General features: G+C 43.9%; 1 protein-coding gene across 1 annotated transcript in view; it reads right to left on the minus strand.

Annotated features, from left to right (window-relative positions):
• kndc1 (kinase non-catalytic C-lobe domain containing 1) overlaps positions 1-17659 on the minus strand; it is a 55104-nt gene that overhangs the window by 14942 nt on the left and 22503 nt on the right. Inside the window, 17 exon segments of the mRNA XM_084076431.1 lie at positions 440-624; positions 725-822; positions 930-1023; positions 2626-3008; positions 6151-6407; positions 8802-8940; positions 10199-10959; positions 11974-12169; positions 12606-12693; positions 12866-12943; positions 13320-13553; positions 13555-13570; positions 13572-13674; positions 13900-13971; positions 14182-14296; positions 15257-16095; positions 16201-16318. Of these exon segments, the coding sequence (XP_083932557.1) occupies positions 440-624; positions 725-822; positions 930-1023; positions 2626-3008; positions 6151-6407; positions 8802-8940; positions 10199-10959; positions 11974-12169; positions 12606-12693; positions 12866-12943; positions 13320-13553; positions 13555-13570; positions 13572-13674; positions 13900-13971; positions 14182-14296; positions 15257-16095; positions 16201-16318 (3776 nt within the window).

The raw sequence follows: 17659 nt of genomic DNA on the forward strand, positions 1-17659 counted from the left end.
AGATCGGCTATTTTCGCCTAATGTTCACCAATATGACATGACCAGAATAAGGACGCTAGGATTTATGTATGTTGCACTCATACGTTTGAAAATAAGCTATTTGCTTTTAACTGGAGTGGAGTTCACAGGCATCATTTTTGTATTTAGAAGTGAGTTTATAATCTATGCAAATCTGCTTATATTTTCTAGAACACACTGTTCCCATCTATAATTTATCTATTAAATCATTTATAATGTATCTATCATGTCTCATTTCTCTCTCTCTGGTACAGTAGGTACACACATTTAAGCAATGATGGTGTATTGGTAGGCGGTATCTGGGACTGTTTTGGGAGGTGTACTGATCATCAGTGGCGGCCTTTGCTATGTTTCACCCGTTACAATTGAAACAATTGAAACCCTTCAATGCATTTCCAGTCAAAGTGTATATGAGTAATACCTAGCATAGAGGTACGCCATGAGACCCAGCGGAGACCCGGCTTGTAGCGTACTCTTCCCTTTGTTGGTCCCAAAGCTCAGCACAGCGGGGTCTTCAGAGGACCGCAGCTCCAAAGAACCAGGACCACACGCTGCCAAGGAGGATAGCTGGGACACATCTAGACCCCACTGTTCCACAGTCAACATCTGGACAAACACACAAGTCTAATCAGATCAATTGTTACTTTGTTAGGAACTGCATGAAGTGAAGCAGCCATTCAGGTGGATGTACTAGTTTGTGTTGCACCTCAAGGTATTTCTTCACAGAGTCCAGGAAGTCCACTCTGGATATCAGCTCTTCAAGTTGGGTCTTGAGCTTGGATGACATCAGTTTGCTCTCTGAACCTTTGGGATTAATATATTTAGTTTTTAATACATTTTTACCATTCTGCAACTAAATGTTAACGTTTCATTTTCATTTAAGCTACCACGTAGCGCCATACAATAGTCACCTTTGTTTTTTCTGTCTTGTTGGATCAGCTTCTGGTAGAAATTTCTAGTTTTCCTCAGATTCCTCGTCTCAATCGTCAGTTGCTGTTGCAGCTCCTGTGTAGAGGAGGTGAATTCAAACTCAAGCAAACGTCCCCAAAATGACACAATATTTGTTTTCATCGAAATTAGCCATATGGTAAGGACTTTTAAGACCTATTTAATACCGAGGCGTTGTGAGCAAGGCGTTGTGAGCTTGTAGATCTGCTATTTTCACAATATTTATCTGTGGAACCGAGTCAAACTAAATTGAATGCCTCAACTCCTACAATTCAAAGAGGTCAGGGTGAGTTTTCAAATATAAATATGATTATTTTGGGGGGTCTCCAGTTCAAATATGATTATTTTGGGGGGTTCCCAGTTCAAATATGATTATTTTGGGGGGGGTCACGGCCTGAAAAAGTTGAGAACCACTAGTGTACAGTATAGTATCAGTGCTCCAGAAGTGAACTGAGAAAGGGGTCAGTGTTGACATCATTGCTGGCCCTCTCTCCAGAGTGTGATGGGCTGTGATGGAGCTCATAAACAACTTACAACAGCCCTATCCAAGTGCACAGCGCGCACACACACAAAGACTTCATTAATATTCTATTATAAATCATAACAACCTCTGCTGCCACAGGCTAAGTTCAACACATTACCATTCAAATCAAGTTGAGGGAAAATAATGTGCAAATTACCTTAACCCCCCCCACCCCACATCTCTCGTTCGTATTTACCCCAAAGCCTGACCGTGGCCTACTTTGAACCAGATTTGAATATCGTTCCTGTAAATGGTAGAAAGAAACTAAGAAGTGAAACTAATTTGAATACCTAATTGTTTCTCCAGTAGTAAATAACAGTACAATGGGAATGAATCTGTGATCATAAAGATAACGCCCCAACAACAACAACAGCATATTTCCAACCAGCCATGGGGAATTTAAGTAACTTCAAAATGTAATGAGAACAATAACAGGATTCTGATCAAATCTTCAGTGTTGCTTCAATTATCAGTTACGTTGAATAGCTGAAGAAACAATACTTTTGTGTATCGCTTTTCAATCAGTTACAAATGACTTTTATCTAGTGTGAACTAAGCAGTGATTGACAAATTGATAGACTTCTTAATGATGATAACACTTGGTCCAGTATATAAACTATGTGATAATATATGGGTAACACTTTCTATGAAGCCCATGTCTATAATGCATTATAAATGCGCTGCTCTTTTAACTAGTTCTGTAAAGCACTTTGTAATCTTGTTTCGAAAAGTGCTACTGGTATACAACTAAATCAATTATCATAAGCACTAATTGTTAAAATCACTCATAAATATTCATAATGCTTTATAACAAAAATCATAACACCTTATAAAGCATGTTATGATTACTTACAAGGTCAAGTATCTATTACAGTTTATAAGTGCTGAACACTCAGACTTTTTTTTACACTATGATCCTTGCAAAATCCAGACACGAAAATCACAACTCTCATTTAGGTATTCATGTATAATGTTAACATACCGTACATGTTTTACAACATGCTTTTTGATCACTCTACAAAGAAACATAACTATAACTAAAACTAAAACGTTACTAAAAAGCAGATGGTCTGATTCACTGGCTGCTATTTCGAGGTTGTGGGGTTGTGGTTGTGGTGAGGTTGTGGTTGACCTACCTGCATCTTCAGGTCCAGGCAGGGCGTTGCTGAGTGCTGGCCCAGGTTCAGAGCATACTGAATCACCTCCTGGCTGAAACAGTCTTCTCCATAGAAGGCCAGGGCCCAGCGCGGGCTGAAGCCACAGCCAGATTCCTCCGATCGGGATCCTCCGGGGGATAGGAGTCGTTCTGAGACCAGAGAGTCGCTGTCCTCCATGTCCTGCTCCGAGCATTCAGGGCTTGTCTGGCCCTTGTGGGGGCCCCCCCCTGGGCCCCCCTCTCTTCCCATCATCAGCGAGTCAGCTTCAGAGGGGCTTTCATCGTCGCCCCCCGCTGGACGATCGCCTCCCTCCATGACCCCACCACTAGTACCCGAGACTTCACCACTGACAGCCCTCACGCCTACACACCACAACACAGAGAGAGAGAGAGAGAGAGAGAGAGAGAGAGAGAGAGAGAGAGAGAGAGAGAGAGAGAGAGAGATAGAGAGAGAGAGAGAGTAAGAGGGAGAGAGGGAGAGAGAGAGAGAATGAAGAGCACAGAGAGCGAGAGAGAGAGAGAGAGAGAGAGAGAGAGAGAGAGAGAGAGAGAGAGAGAATGAAGAGCAGAGAGAGAGAGAGAGAGAGAGAGAGTAGACTGAGAGAACGAGAGCAATCCATGGTCTCGAAGGGCGGATCCAAACCCAGGCGCCCGGAGCAGGCGCGTCCTCCGATTGCTTCACCAATCTATGTCCCCGCCTCCCCCCCCCCCTCCCCCCTCCCCCCCCCCCCGGTCTGTGCACGGAGCAGGCTGACGTCACCAAATTTAGAGCGACGCCCCTCTGCACTCTGAATGGTTAGGAGATAACAAGCTTCAAAGACCATCGTTCCTGCATCGTTCCCCCAGACTTTTTTCTTTTGTAACAAAAAAAATGGCTGGGTTTCCGAGGCTAGAGAGAGAGAGACAGACAGACAACAGAGAGAGAGAGAGAGAGAGAGAGAGAGAGAGAATGAATGAAGAGCAGAGAGAGAGAGACAGTAAGAGGGAGAGAGAGAGAGAATGAAGAGCAGAGAGAGAGAGAGAGAGAGAGAGAGAGAGACAGACAGACAACAGAGAGAGAGAGAGAGAGAGAGAGAGAGAATGAATGAAGAGCAGAGAGAGAGAGACAGTAAGAGGGAGAGAGAGAGAGAATGAAGAGCAGAGAGAGAGAGAGAGAGAGAGAGAGAGAGAGACAGACAGACAACAGAGAGAGAGAGAGAGAGAGAGAGAGAGAGAATGAATGAAGAGCAGAGAGAGAGAGACAGTAAGAGGGAGAGAGAGAGAGAATGAAGAGCAGAGAGAGAGAGACAGTAAGAGGGAGAGAGAGAGAGAATGAAGAGCAGAGAGAGAGAGAGAGAGAGAGAGAGAGACAGACAGACAACAGAGAGAGAGAGAGAGAGAGAGAGAGAGAATGAATGAAGAGCAGAGAGAGAGAGACAGTAAGAGGGAGAGAGAGAGAGAATGAAGAGCAGAGAGAGAGCGAGAGCGAGAGAGAGAGACAGACAGACAACAGAGAGAGAGAGAGAGAGAGAGAGAGAGAATGAATGAAGAGCAGAGAGAGAGAGACAGTAAGAGGGAGAGAGAGAGAGAATGAAGAGCAGAGAGAGAGCGAGAGCGAGAGAGAGAGACAGACAGACAACAGAGAGAGAGAGAGAGAGAGAGAGAGAGAATGAATGAAGAGCAGAGAGAGAGAGACAGTAAGAGGGAGAGAGAGAGAGAATGAAGAGCAGAGAGAGAGCGAGAGCGAGAGAGTGAGATTGTGAAATCCTCTGTGCTATTTTAACTCTGAGAGTGTGCAAATGGAACCAAATGGACCCGTACTCTCAGAGTTACAAATACGTGCAGGTCCATTTGGACGCATTAATTTGGCTCCAGTTGCACACTCTCAGAGTTACAGACCCGTAGAGAGAGAGAGAGAGAGAGAGAGAGAGAGAGAGAGAGAGAGAGAGAGAGAGAGAGAGAGAGAGAGAGAGAGAGAGAGAGAGAGAGAGAGAGAGAGAGAGAGAGAGAGAGAGAGAGAGAGAGAGAGAGAGAGAGAGAGAGAGAGAGAGAGAGAGAGAGAGAGAGACGACAGAGAGACAGGGACAGAGACTAGTGGGTGCACAAGAAAAACTAAATATTGCTGAGGAGGGAGAGAGAGAGAGGGAGGCAGAAAGTGGGAAGGCAGAGTTGGGACTCTATGAAGGCTGGATAATTGGTCATATATATTTGTCATAATATGTCTATTAGCATTAGTTGCTAAACTTGTTACCTTGCTATCTTTTAAACCCTGAAAAGATGAACCCTAGCGTCCCTAATTTTGGATCATAATTGGGGAACGCTCCGCATCGGCCCAAATAGGCAAACACTTGGCAAAAACAGCAGATTGCGTCGCTATTTATAGAAGTATAGGGTTTAAGTGGTTAAAGGGGAAATCCACCCATTTTCAATATTTAACTATGTCATTAATATAGCATAAAGGAGTTGTGTGGAAATAAGAAAAAAGTTCCCCCCTTTCTGTGTTGCCTTGAACTGGAGGATTGATTTTGGGTTTAACATTGCAAATTACAACATGATGAGTCATCATGTTGTAATTTGCAATGTTAAACCCACAATCAATTGAGTGAGACTCAAAACCCAACACAGAGTGTTCTACTCTGTCTGGGATGGTGACGAAGAGCTCATTCTCTGCATGTGTTTCTTTCTCACTCTCTGTGTGTGTGTGTGTGTGTGTGTGTGTGTGTGTGTGTGTGTGTGTGTGTGTGTGTGTGTGTGTGTGTGTGTGTGTGTGTGTGTGTGTGTGTGTGTGTGTGTGAGCGCTTCTGGACAGGAAGTTAATCCCCGTTTCCACAACAACACCCGTCTGATGAGGGGGATCTTTGCAGCCTCGACAGCATGACTTGGACTTTCCTGAATGTGCTGCGATCTTAAGAACTGCATCCAACAGTCAGTCAAGGCCATACCAACTCCAACCCACTGCCAGACAAAGTGGAACACGCTGAAACCTCACAGCTGCATGTTTTCAGTGTACCGTCCAAGCAATCTGCATACTGCCACTCATAACATCAACAGTTATATAGTTATTAGTATCCACGTCAACACAGCAGTGATGGTCAGTGGTGTAAAAAGTACTTACATTCTTTTACTTAAGTAAAAGTAACAATACTGCAAAATAGAAATACTCTGTTACAAGTGAAAGATAGAATTCAAAATGTACTTGAGTAAAAGCGATGCGACGCGTTCTGAGCTTGTAGATCTGCTATTTTCAAATAGCCCATGTATAAAATAGGCCTAAAGTGGTTAAAGTATGTTTCATAATAAAACAATTTATACCTGAAAAGTAACTCGTACAGTAACTGAAGTTTTCAAATAATTGTAGTGGAGTAAAAGTACAATATTTGCGTCTGAGATGTAGTGGAGTAGAAGTAAAAGTATTGGAAATTGGAAATACTCAAGTACAAATCCCTCAAAATTGTACTTAAGTAAATGTACTTAGTTACTTTCCACCACTGGTGATGGTATATAGAGTCAACAGTCTGTCTCTTACCTGGGCAGACATGGTGCTGATTCTCCTCTGATCTCTCTTCACTGTTTCGGCACAAAGGCTCAGATTTCCCCAGACCAGGCCAGCCCTCTGTCTTTTCCCGTGCACGTTCAGCAACATGAATGTTTCCATTCAGGTCCAGACGGCCGTGCAGGTGCACCTTGTTGCTCCCCGTCCAGATAGTGGCCGTCGTCGAGGGCGCGGTGGTGGTGGTGGCTGCCCTTTGCAGATCCTTTGATGGAGGCTGCTCATTAGAGCCCCTGCATGGGGCAGATCACACAGACGCACGATTGCATGCATACAAAGACACACAGACACACACACAGACACACACACACACACACACACACACACACACACACACACGTTTTGCTGACTTTTGGGGGTATTGCATTGACTTACATTCATTCCATATCCCCACATGATAACTTAACCGATTGCAACAGATACATGCTTAACCTTAACCCTTAAGCTAATGCAATTGCAATGAAATCAAATTGGGGGACACCGATCAATTGTTTTGATGTCCAAGATTTAAAATGTGGCCTATTTCAGGAATAGACCAGACCACCGAAAGACAAAAACACAGCCTTCATCAGACCCAAACTTTAAGCCCTTTCACCCTGGAGTTTCTATTTGGACATGTCATTAAAAAGTTGAAAATGTTTTTAGTTTTTATTGTATAAAATTGCTTTTATACGATTTTCTTTTTAACAGCAGATCTACAGGCTCGCAACATATCGCAATACTTTGTGAGCTTTTAGATCGTCCATTTGCTTACTGTAAGTGGTTAACAACCAAACACGAAGAGACAACCCAGTGAGATACAACATATTACACACAATTGAGTTACATCTCTGGTCCATGTGAAAACCCAACAGAAACAAACAGCCTGGCGGGGGGGATCATTATGAAAGTCAAACTTGCACGCCAAAGACACACTTCAAAGACATACTTCAGACATCTTGCAAGTCAATGAGAATAAATCGAGTCACACAACTCTCGTCTCTCCCTCACTAACTACACACAACAATCCTTAAATAATTCATCACTGGCTTTGGAGTATCCCCACCAGAGAGTTAGTCCTTTGCTGCACAGCAGTTGTACAAGACTAGTCCAACTCTGACTAAAGGGATTACCCCCCACCTCCCCACCCCCCGCCTTCCTCAGCTCTCAATGTCTTCCCTCATCCCTCAGAGCATCTGGAGCTGTGAAGAAGAAAAAACAACAACTCCTCAAGAGCCGAGTCTAATGTATATATATATCCGTCTCTCCAAACCTCTGTCTGACGTCTCACTATACAGCCACAGCAGATTTAGAGTTCTCTTCTTCTTTATGAGGAGACTCGTGGAGAAGAAGAGCCATGTCTGGGGGGGAACCATGTCACTGTCCCCTCAGCCACTCCCTGCCTTCCATGTGGATGACGTGCAATGGGTAAATGTTCATTCATACGCTTAAGGCTCCTCAAGGCTAATTGGGAGTATATCTTCGCTGTCGGACAGAAACCTTGTATCTCCTTCAACTTCTTAGTTTTTTTCTGGTAATTAATGCCCTATACTTCGTCACACAGAAGTATAATGTATCTCAACGTGTCACATAATGTGTCTGTGGGTTTTTATAAACAATGAACCAATGAAAATAATGAACAAGAGCTTGTGACTAAATAATAACTACATTGGACCCACTGGAAGACTGGCTCCTTTTTCAATTTCCTTACAAAGTAACGGTTTTGGATATACACGGTTTCCGCCCGGACAGCGGCGATATGGGTAACAGTGAAGAAGGGGCTTTGAACGTCTCTTCAGCGGTGCTTGGCGGCTCTAACGAAAGCACACTTCACCGGCGGTTGCCATAGGGACCAGTCTAGCTTGCGAGTGAAGTTTGCACAAAGTGCGTGCGGTGTGAACGCTATTTTGAGGTGCATGTAAGTGTGTGCAGGAAGGAGAGGTCATTTGCCAGTGTGATTGAAGCACCCTAAGAGTCAATTATTGAAAATGAGTGACTTCCTCCTCAAAGGCAAGCCAGCATCATTCCCATTTTGATATAAAGATATTGTCTGATCGAAGTAGGGTAATTATTATTCATTAATAGATTTCTATTCATATCATAATCACTCTTTCCACCTACGGTGTTTTTGTGAATTTGGCAGTTTGTAAATGCAGCAGTCCAATTTTGCTTCAAAACATTGACCACATATGAGTCATTTCAGCTTCCTTTATATCATTATACAAAAGCAGACTGGTATTTGCGTGTGTGTTTTTATGCAGGAAACCAAGGACAGAGAGAGAGGAGAGATATGCAAGATAAGAAAGGAGTCGGATTCAAAAGGTCACAACATATTAGCTCTGTCGTCATAGCTATACATGATAATAAAACTAAACCAATTGAAATGAATGAATAAATATCAACTATATGTTTAAGGGTTTTGCTACATAGCACAATTAAGAAAGGAAGGAAATGAATGACTAATGGCAACAGGCAACAGTCATGAGTCAAATTTGAACCCACATATCAACATCATGCGGTGTTGCTTGAGCCACCTGGTCCACTTTTTGACACAAGTGAGATGTATTTCTGTCTAGATCAGTGTTTTGACGGTGTTGTGTTTACAGCTGTAAATGAAAGGACACTGGGATCTAGGCAGAGCTACTCACAGGGTGGATGGGCTGTAGTTGACCAGGCAGTGCAGCACACCCAGCAAGTCCTCTTCCCAGTACAGACCATTGAACCTCTCCTTCACAACGCTGGCAAACGTCTGGTACTGCAGGTCCTTCAAAGAGAAGATGTACTCCCCTCGGAACAGAGAAACACAAAGGTCCATTTTGAATAGGTATGAACAACACTACTGTCCAAAACAAAAGACAATTTTAAATTATTTTTTAAATACAAGGTCAATTTAACCGCACATTGCATACATGTGGATTTTCTGGACTAAATTGTGACTGGATATACTACTGGAGTGTACGCTATGAAATGTGTACACAGCATTAAATGTCAACTTATTGCTCAGAGTGTATGCAAAGGAAATATTCACACATCCATTTAGCTGAAATGCAGGTGCGTTGGATAGTATCAAATGACCATTCATGAAGAAATATTCATGAAGAAAAACCCCACACACTGCGCTTGCTCAGCAGCATCGAGTTTATTCACACACCAACGTTTTCGACCTTCCTGAAGAGTGCCTTACAGAAATGATACCATCATGATCTTATATAGATAGATACTCCACCCCTTCTGTGTTCACAGGTGTGAGACAATCACACTCTCCTGTAGGAGTGTCTCTCAATGATTGTCTGTGACCCGTGTGTGACTTATCACCCTAAAGTGACATCCAAAGTCTAACGTAAGTAGCGCCTACCGACATAAAGGTGGGCGTTTTGTCTCCCCCTCCGCTCCCTCTGGCCCCCACCGTACAGCCCGCAAACCTGTCCGTCAGGTTGGGGACTGCACCTAACCTGATGGACATTTTCTATCCATTGCATTCAGTTCCCTTGGCGCCCTTTGGCAGTATTTGATGAAAAAAGTTTTCCTCTGCCCCTCCTTCTCCAAAAAAAGACCCACGTTGGTGCACAATGTCGCTTCCACCTAGTAGGTGGAAGTACTTGAGTAAATGTACTTTAGGGTGACCATATTCTGAATTCCCAAAAAGAGGACACTTCAAACATCTGCGCGTGCACGCGTTCCCAGAGCATGTGTTCATATATGATTATTTTACACTCAATAATCAAATTAACAGTCGGGATTTTGCAGTGTATCAAATCAACAAACAGAATGATGATATAAGACGGTTATATTGTAAGGATTTAGTTTTTCTAAGGCAATGGTTCTCAACTTGAGGTTCGGGGACCCCCAGAGGGGGTTCTAGCTGGTCCCCAGCTAAATGATTGATAGTTAGGAACCAAATGTACAATGTGTACACTCTCAGAGTTAAATGAACACATTTTACCGTGTAGATTGGGGTCACAGGGATGAACATTAAATCAAATGGGTTTCATTGGACTAATGCATGTCAATCTGGGGGTGTTGCATTGTTGGTGAAGGTACATACCCATAGCCAGGTCCTCTGCTCCGTCCTCCAAATAACCATCAAAGGCAAACTCTCCCCGGAGCAGGTCAATCACCTCTTGCAGGGCAGGATGGACATTGGATCTGAAGGGGAGCTCTGAAGGGGAAGCGTCCTTACCTGCCTCTCTGGGATCACCTCCCCCACTGCGGGCGATGTGCACGCCATCATGCTCTGGGTTTCCGTTGTAAGTGACAGAGCTACCGTGGGCAAAATAGGGAGGTGATCGCAAAAGCTGCTGCGTGGGACTCAAAGAAACAGTCACGCAGTTAACCGACAGGCCGTTGTTTCCCCCTGTGTGTGCTGTGGTACAACCCTGGACAGAGCTTGTGAGCAGATTCAGCTCTAGCCCGGGGATGGATTCCGGCGTCGTGATCTGGACAGGCACCAAGGTGAGGTGTCCGGTCGCGGGGTCCTGACGTAGCAGGTAATTGTTGACGAGACTGCAGCCATTGAGAGGGGCGGAGGATGACAGCGGATGATGGTGCAAAACGCCGGGGCCCTGCTTGGCTTCGTCAGGGGATGTTGTGAGAGGAGAGTTGACCGGCGTCCTGTCGCTAGAGGCTGTGGTGGATGTGCTGGTGCTCGCAGCCCTGTGATTGGAGGGGAGGTCGTTCGGCCGAACGGCGCGTAAATCTGTGTCAGTTTGTGTGAGCGTTGTTGGGTCCTCGTAGTGTGCGGTGAAATCCAGGCCCGTTACCTGCATGTGTTGGCTGCCGCTGCTTCTTGCTAATTCATACACAGCCCTATAAGACAAGTGATTTGTTGACACTTAACTCAAGGGGGAAATCCAGGGTGTCACAGCAGAATAAGAACACACAAACTCAATAATATTCATTTTCTTCAGCCCTCATTCATGCCTTATTCTTTTCTCATGTCTTTAGTTGTACTCTATAGAGCACTGAAGTCCTGACGTCACTGCCGCTAGCTAGAGGGTGCTGTTCCCTTGATTTGTGGCTTCATTTTTTGTGTTGAAATACCCATTGGGGAATCTTGGATCGCCTCATAAGAACTGTGTTCCAAAAATAAAGGCACCACTCTGGCGATTTTACTCAGATGGATATGAAGCATCGACTGAAGGTGTAAATAAACACTAGAAACGAGTCAAAAGACCCCAAAGACTACATTTCCCATGAACACGGCTGCTGTAGGGGACGGTGATTTCAGAACCGGAAGTGTACTTCTTAAGACTTTTAAGGGAGAATTCATTCCATTTTCGCCAGAAACAGGCCGTATCAAATATGAATGAATATCATAAACGATGCAGAGCCACCCCCCTGACAGAATCGCCGGGGTGGTGTGTTTATGTTTGGAACACAGTTCTTCTATGATGTGATCTAAGATTCCCCTAAGGGGATTTCAACACAAAAAATAAAGCCACGAACCAGCGGAACAACGTCCTCTAGCAGCAGTGACGTCAGACTTCGGTTCTCTATAAGTGAAGTCTTTAGTTTGACTTATGGTTACATTCTCTGCCTATTGTTTTCGACTGTATGTGTAGGAAAAGCACTCTTTTAATTAGGATCAATTATTATTATTATTAACCACTTAAACCCTATATACTCAGTTGACCGGATTCCCAAGGGCTCCATACTAGGACACTTCCTCGTTTCTGTTGGGTTGGGTTTAGAAAACAGCCGATCTAAAAGCTACTAGCTATTTTGGGGAAATAGCTCCTAGAATAGGGATGCTAAAGGTTCAAGAGGTTAATTAAAGCACAAACTGTTAACCAGCCAAGCTTTTAAATGAATACCACATACCCCTCAATGGCAGCCTCAGATAGTGGGGTCCCCTCTCCTCCCGAGTCCTCGTCCTTGGTCAGGATGATGGGGGTGAAGTGTGTGGCGATGGAAGTGAAGGCCTCTGGGAGAGCGAGTCCCTTTCTGACTGCATAGCTGTGGGGAATAGGGCCAGGCATAGGAGCCAGACGGCTCTCAGTGGCCGTCGGCATAAAGCCTATACACACACAGTCACAACAATGGCAGTTACAATATCGATGATATTGTCTCATGCAATGTACACTGGTAAAGTTCACTGAAATAAAGTGTTTTAAGTGGAGCTTAAGTGGTTAATTCCACTTCAGTAAATTTCAAAGGGAGGTGTAGATTAAAGACTGGGAAAAAGGTTTAAGTACCTTTTTAACCACATTAACCCTAGTGTCCTGATTTTGGGCAAATATTCACCTTTTTTCTTTCTTTCTTTCCCCCCAAAAATAGAGGAAATAGCAGCTCTTCAATCTCACAACACATTGCGATGCACCATGTTGTGAGTTTGGAGATCAGCTATTTGAACCCTGACCCGATTAGCTGTAAACGTCACCATATTTTTTTTTATTTTTTTTTTTTTTACTTTGAGTATTGCATGAGGGTCTTTATGAGTTGATTCTTCTTACCACCATTGATATGTGCCGATTCCTCAAATGGCCTCTGCTCAGTGTCCAGTCCATTCTCCTCATCTACATCAGTGCATCTGGACAGTGGCTAAAAGCAAAGGCAGATCAGCTGTCTGTCCCAACAGTCCCTCCAGGATGCCATTACACCACTGCATTCATTAACTTGCCTTAATATTACCTTAATACCTTAATATTATCATTACCAATATCAGTATTAATAGTTGTAGCAACAGAAGGTAGCACATTTTCAGGAGGCTTACCTGGTGAACTCTATTGATGAGTTTGGACCATACGGTATCAGCATTGGTCCCTTGACGTGATAAGTAATCACGACAGATCTACAGCATAAAGACACCAAAACACAATGTACACTTCACACATGATCACACACATAGACACCTCTCCTTTCATGTTTAATTTTGTACCCAATTAAGGATTTTGTTCCAAAATGAGAGCCATAGTTTGTAATAATTTAGGATACTTAAGATATAGCCAGCAATCCTAATTAATTGTTTATTTATGAGACGGGGTTGCTCATATTATAGAATAACAAATGTTCATGTTGCATTTTGGAAAGGAAAACGTCTGTTCAAGTTATGCTATCCAGATCACTGTGCAGAACAGCACAGGAGAGCATGCACACGCCTGTGAAGTGTAAAGACTAGTGTGAAGTTGGATTACACGAACACCTGAAGAGTGGCAAACAGATGCTACCTTCTTAGCCATAGCAATGGAAGGTCTCTCGATGGGTGTTCTCTTCGCCATCTCGAGCAGTAGTCTCTTCAGTTTACGAGGCATGGCCAGCTTTTGATGAGGTGATAAACTGAACTTGGCTGAGGCCCAAAGAATAGCAGCCACTGCGTACACACAAGCCTGGACCGACACAGAAAAACAGGAAGAGAAACAACAAGCTCTCATAAAAAAAAAAAACACACTCAATACCAATTGTCACTTGATTATCGGAATGACATTTTATGAATAAATGCCAGGAGTTGAGTTTGATAAACCTTTTCTGTTAGGATTCCATGTTCTTGATATTCAGGAGCAAGATAAAATGCATCTCGGGAGCCTGCAATAAATACAATAAATTATTGAAGCCAACAACTTTGAATCTTCTGTTGCAATAACAAGATTGCTTTTGCCGAACTCTAGCCTGTCATAAAGAAAATAATTTTAAACATAAGCTGAGCACTGAAGAAAAACACAATTGTTGTACTTCAAGGTTGTAAAGGAAGGCCGGCTTAGACGGTGGTAAATAAAACAAGTACATAAGAGTATGCAAGAAAGACTCTACCTATATTTTTGGGTTTCAAGAAAAGCACTTCTCCTTCGCAACCAACGTACACCGTGTCGAGGCAAAGATAGGCTGTTAGAAAAGAGAGAGGATGGTGTTAAACCAAACATGAACTCCCTTTCTCCACCGTAAGAAAGAAAGATAGATAAATACATGAGTAATATGGTAAATAAAAATAAAATGGAATATAGTGAAACATATTAATATATTTAGTCTTGGTTCTGGAATAGGAGATGATGATCCAGTTGGTTTCATTCAGCAGGAGGAGGTACTGGTACTCACTTGGGAAGTCGATATAGGTCTGCAGTGTGGCGAGGCAAGTGTGACACAAAGCCCACAGCTCGTTCACCGTCAGCCTGCGTCCAGACAGCACGAGCAGCTCTCTGAGAGAGATCCACTGGATGGAAAATAGACGAGACGGAATATAAGCACAAAGAGAGGTAAACCTGTGCACTAAATTGCTCCATTGTCATTTTGTATTAAACTTGACGAAGAACATGATTCAAATCCAACCCTCGGTAATAAAGTCAGGGTTCTTATCATTAATTCTAATTCTGTTTTTGTTTTTTTCTGGTTTCTTCTGCTAATGATTATATGAAGTTTTAATACTTTTCCCGTTTGTTTATATTCTTTGTTTGGTCCAGTTGCACTCTGGGAGCTTGCATTCACAACATGCTTTCAACACAGAAACAAACACTCCCAACCTTAACCACTTTAACCCTAGCATCCCTATTTTGGATTTATAGGCTAGTTATTATAGCTCAATATTTAAAAAAATATCAAAACATCTTCATAACTTGACATTATTTTCGGAATTTTAAAAAATGTTGAAAATAGCAGATCTATAAGCTCACACACTGTGAGCTTGTAGATAGGCATATTTTTTGCTATTCATCGTATGATTAAGTATATAGTGGTTCAAATAACTCTGTGTGCATCTGCTTCAATAGGCTCTATGCACAGCAGCCATATTATCACTTCCTTCACAGGTGTTACCAATGATACTAATGAAGGCTCTGTTCCATTTAGAGTAGCACAGTGGTACTGAGAGTGTACAAATGGAACCAAATGGACCCATAAGGGTCCATTTGCTTCCATTTGTACACCCCGTAAGGGGCCATTTGGAAGCCCATGAGGGTCCCTGGACCCCAACTTTAGACCCACTGGTGTAGCAGAGTGTTTCCAGTGAGCCAACATGCACAATATCAGCACCCTGACTCGATCTGTTTGACCAGAATGGAACAGAGCCTTCATTAGTATCATTGGCAACACCTGTGAATGTCTTCACAATATGGCTGCTGTGCATAGGGTGCATTGAAAACAAAAACGAAATAATAATAACAGTGAAGCACTGAACCTCGTCCTGAGACTCTTCATTGAGGCACAGCATGCTTTTGGTCATGTGGTTGTTGAGGCTGCAGAGGCTGTTGCTCAATGAACCCTGGCTCCCATCGGCACAGTCGTGTTCCACTTCCTGGTCTCGACAGGAAGCGCAGGGGGACGATGCCGAGTCCGAGGCAGATCGGTCTTCACTTTCGCCGCTACACATCCTAGTTTCTGGTTCTCCTCTACATCCAGACGACTCCTCGGCATCCTCCTCCTCCTTCCCTCGCCATTCGTCGGTGTCCAGCAGAACGCTCAGGCAGTCGTGGTGGGTTCTACCGTTGTCGTCGTAGGAGTCACAGGACACCCCCCGGGTGAACCTCCGAAGGCTTTCGTCCCACACGGCAGAAGACTTGCAAGCCGAGCTTTCGTCCGCCCCGATCTCCGTGAGGTCGGTCACGTGCACGCTGATGTCCCCGTGCGGGGCGGGAGAAGAGACGGACGGTGGGTTGTTGGAGTCCGGGACGGAACAGGAGCGATTCAAGATGCCCCTCGCCCCCCTGGCCAGCCTCTGCTGGGCGTGCCTCCTCACCGGGGAGCTGGTCTGCGACCGGCAGTCCTCAAACTCGTCTCCGAGGACCATCGTGGCGTCTCCTCCTTCACCGCCGTCGTCCATGTCGTCCTCGGCCCAGAGCGAGGAGTCCCAGGCCCCACATATGTGCTGCCGGGAGGAGAGGCCGTTTTTTGCGTTGGTGGCGTTATTATCCGCGCCCGGGTCGCCGCCGGTGCTGTCCGAGGAGTTTGTTCGGTTTAGCGGGATGCATCTGGTTTTGGGATGCTGCCACCTCGCCTCCCATGAGCCTTCCTTTCCATCTGTGCTTTAAACAAAGAGGATAATTAGCGCCACGAGACATCACAGCAAGAGGCTAAGCAGTGCCGTGTTTTAACCAGACAGAGATGTATACATTATGAGCCGACCTTGAAAGGCTGCGACAGATTCGAGCGAGAGTACCCGCCGCCCGAGAGAGGAGAGTTTGCGGCACACGGCTACAGAGGAAGTGTGAGACAGCCTTGCTTCTGCCAGAGAGAGGATGTCCTGTGGGGATAGTAAAATGTTAAAACAATGGACCATCATTGTGTTTTACAAGGCAGAATGGTCCAACTTTGATACAGTGTCATACTTAGAAGTTCTCGCTTTTTATTGCAAGAGCTTCGGGTTTCTCAGATTAACTCTGTCTGTGTCTGTGTGTGTGTGTGTGTGTGTGTGTGTGTGTGTGTGTGTGTGTGTGTGTGTGTGTGTGTGCGCGTTGGATAGACATCAACTGAGCAAGACAACTAGGGAACAAATGATAACAAAAGTTATGGTCAACTGCTCCTGACCAATAGCCTTGCACTGACATTGCATCTCCACTTGGTGGTGCCCCAGAGCACTTCATGGGAAACAGCTGAGCAGTAACTTAATAAAAAGCCAATTAGCTTTATCTAATGGTCAGGAGGGAACAATACCATTTTATTACTACACCAAATATCATTACTGGAACCATCATTTACTTATCCTGAAGGATTGCTGCAACATTAGTGTGTGTGTGTGTGTGTGTGTGTGTGTGTGTGTGTGTGTGTGTGTGTGTGTGTGTGTGTGTGTGTGTGTGTGTGTGTGTGTGTGTGTGTGTGTGTGTGTGTGTCTGACCCATAATTCTTTTCCGGTGTTGGTAATATGGCAGACTGAAGTGTATGACCAATGTTAACTGTGAATAAGTTCATGCGCATTTGTTGTTTATATTCTGAACTTGGATTCAAGCACTGAGACACATTCATTTTCGAGTGTGCGGGACATCAAAAGCAACTGAAAAATATTTGTGCCCTTGTAATGTATTTTATAAATGTGGACTCAAAGAAATTGAAATGTGTGTGTGTTTGTTTATGTATATCTGACTACATACATGAATGCATGCATGTATGTATGTATGTATGTATGTATGTATGTATGTATGTATGTATGTATGTATGCATGCATGCATGCATGCATGCATGTATATATAGTATACCGTATATAAATATAACTCTAAAGGTCTCAACACACCTAACTTTGTTGTCCAGACTACTACAGACTATCAGTGGGTTGAAAGGCGTGAAAACATTGCTGAATGCACCTCTCTCCACACCGCACCGACAAACAAACACATGAATATGTGCACGCTTAAATCATTTGAGAAATGATGAAGATAACCACTGTGCCGCAGAGTGCTTAGGAGGACATGGTCACAAGGTTATCTGTATTTAGACTATTTGGGTTTATCATATCTTTCTTATTTAATGTTAATTAAAACAATAAACACTGCGTGCCTGTAGCAAGAAGCAGCGCAATGGGCACACAGCCATATCATTTTGCTTCAACTAATGATCAATATGTTATAATAAATAGCGAGAATAATTAGAA

The sequence above is a fragment of the Gymnoscopelus microlampas genome (genome assembly GCF_963454915.1).
Source record: "Gymnoscopelus microlampas genome assembly, chromosome: 13".
NCBI classification, from domain to species: Eukaryota; Metazoa; Chordata; class Actinopteri; order Myctophiformes; family Myctophidae; genus Gymnoscopelus; species Gymnoscopelus microlampas.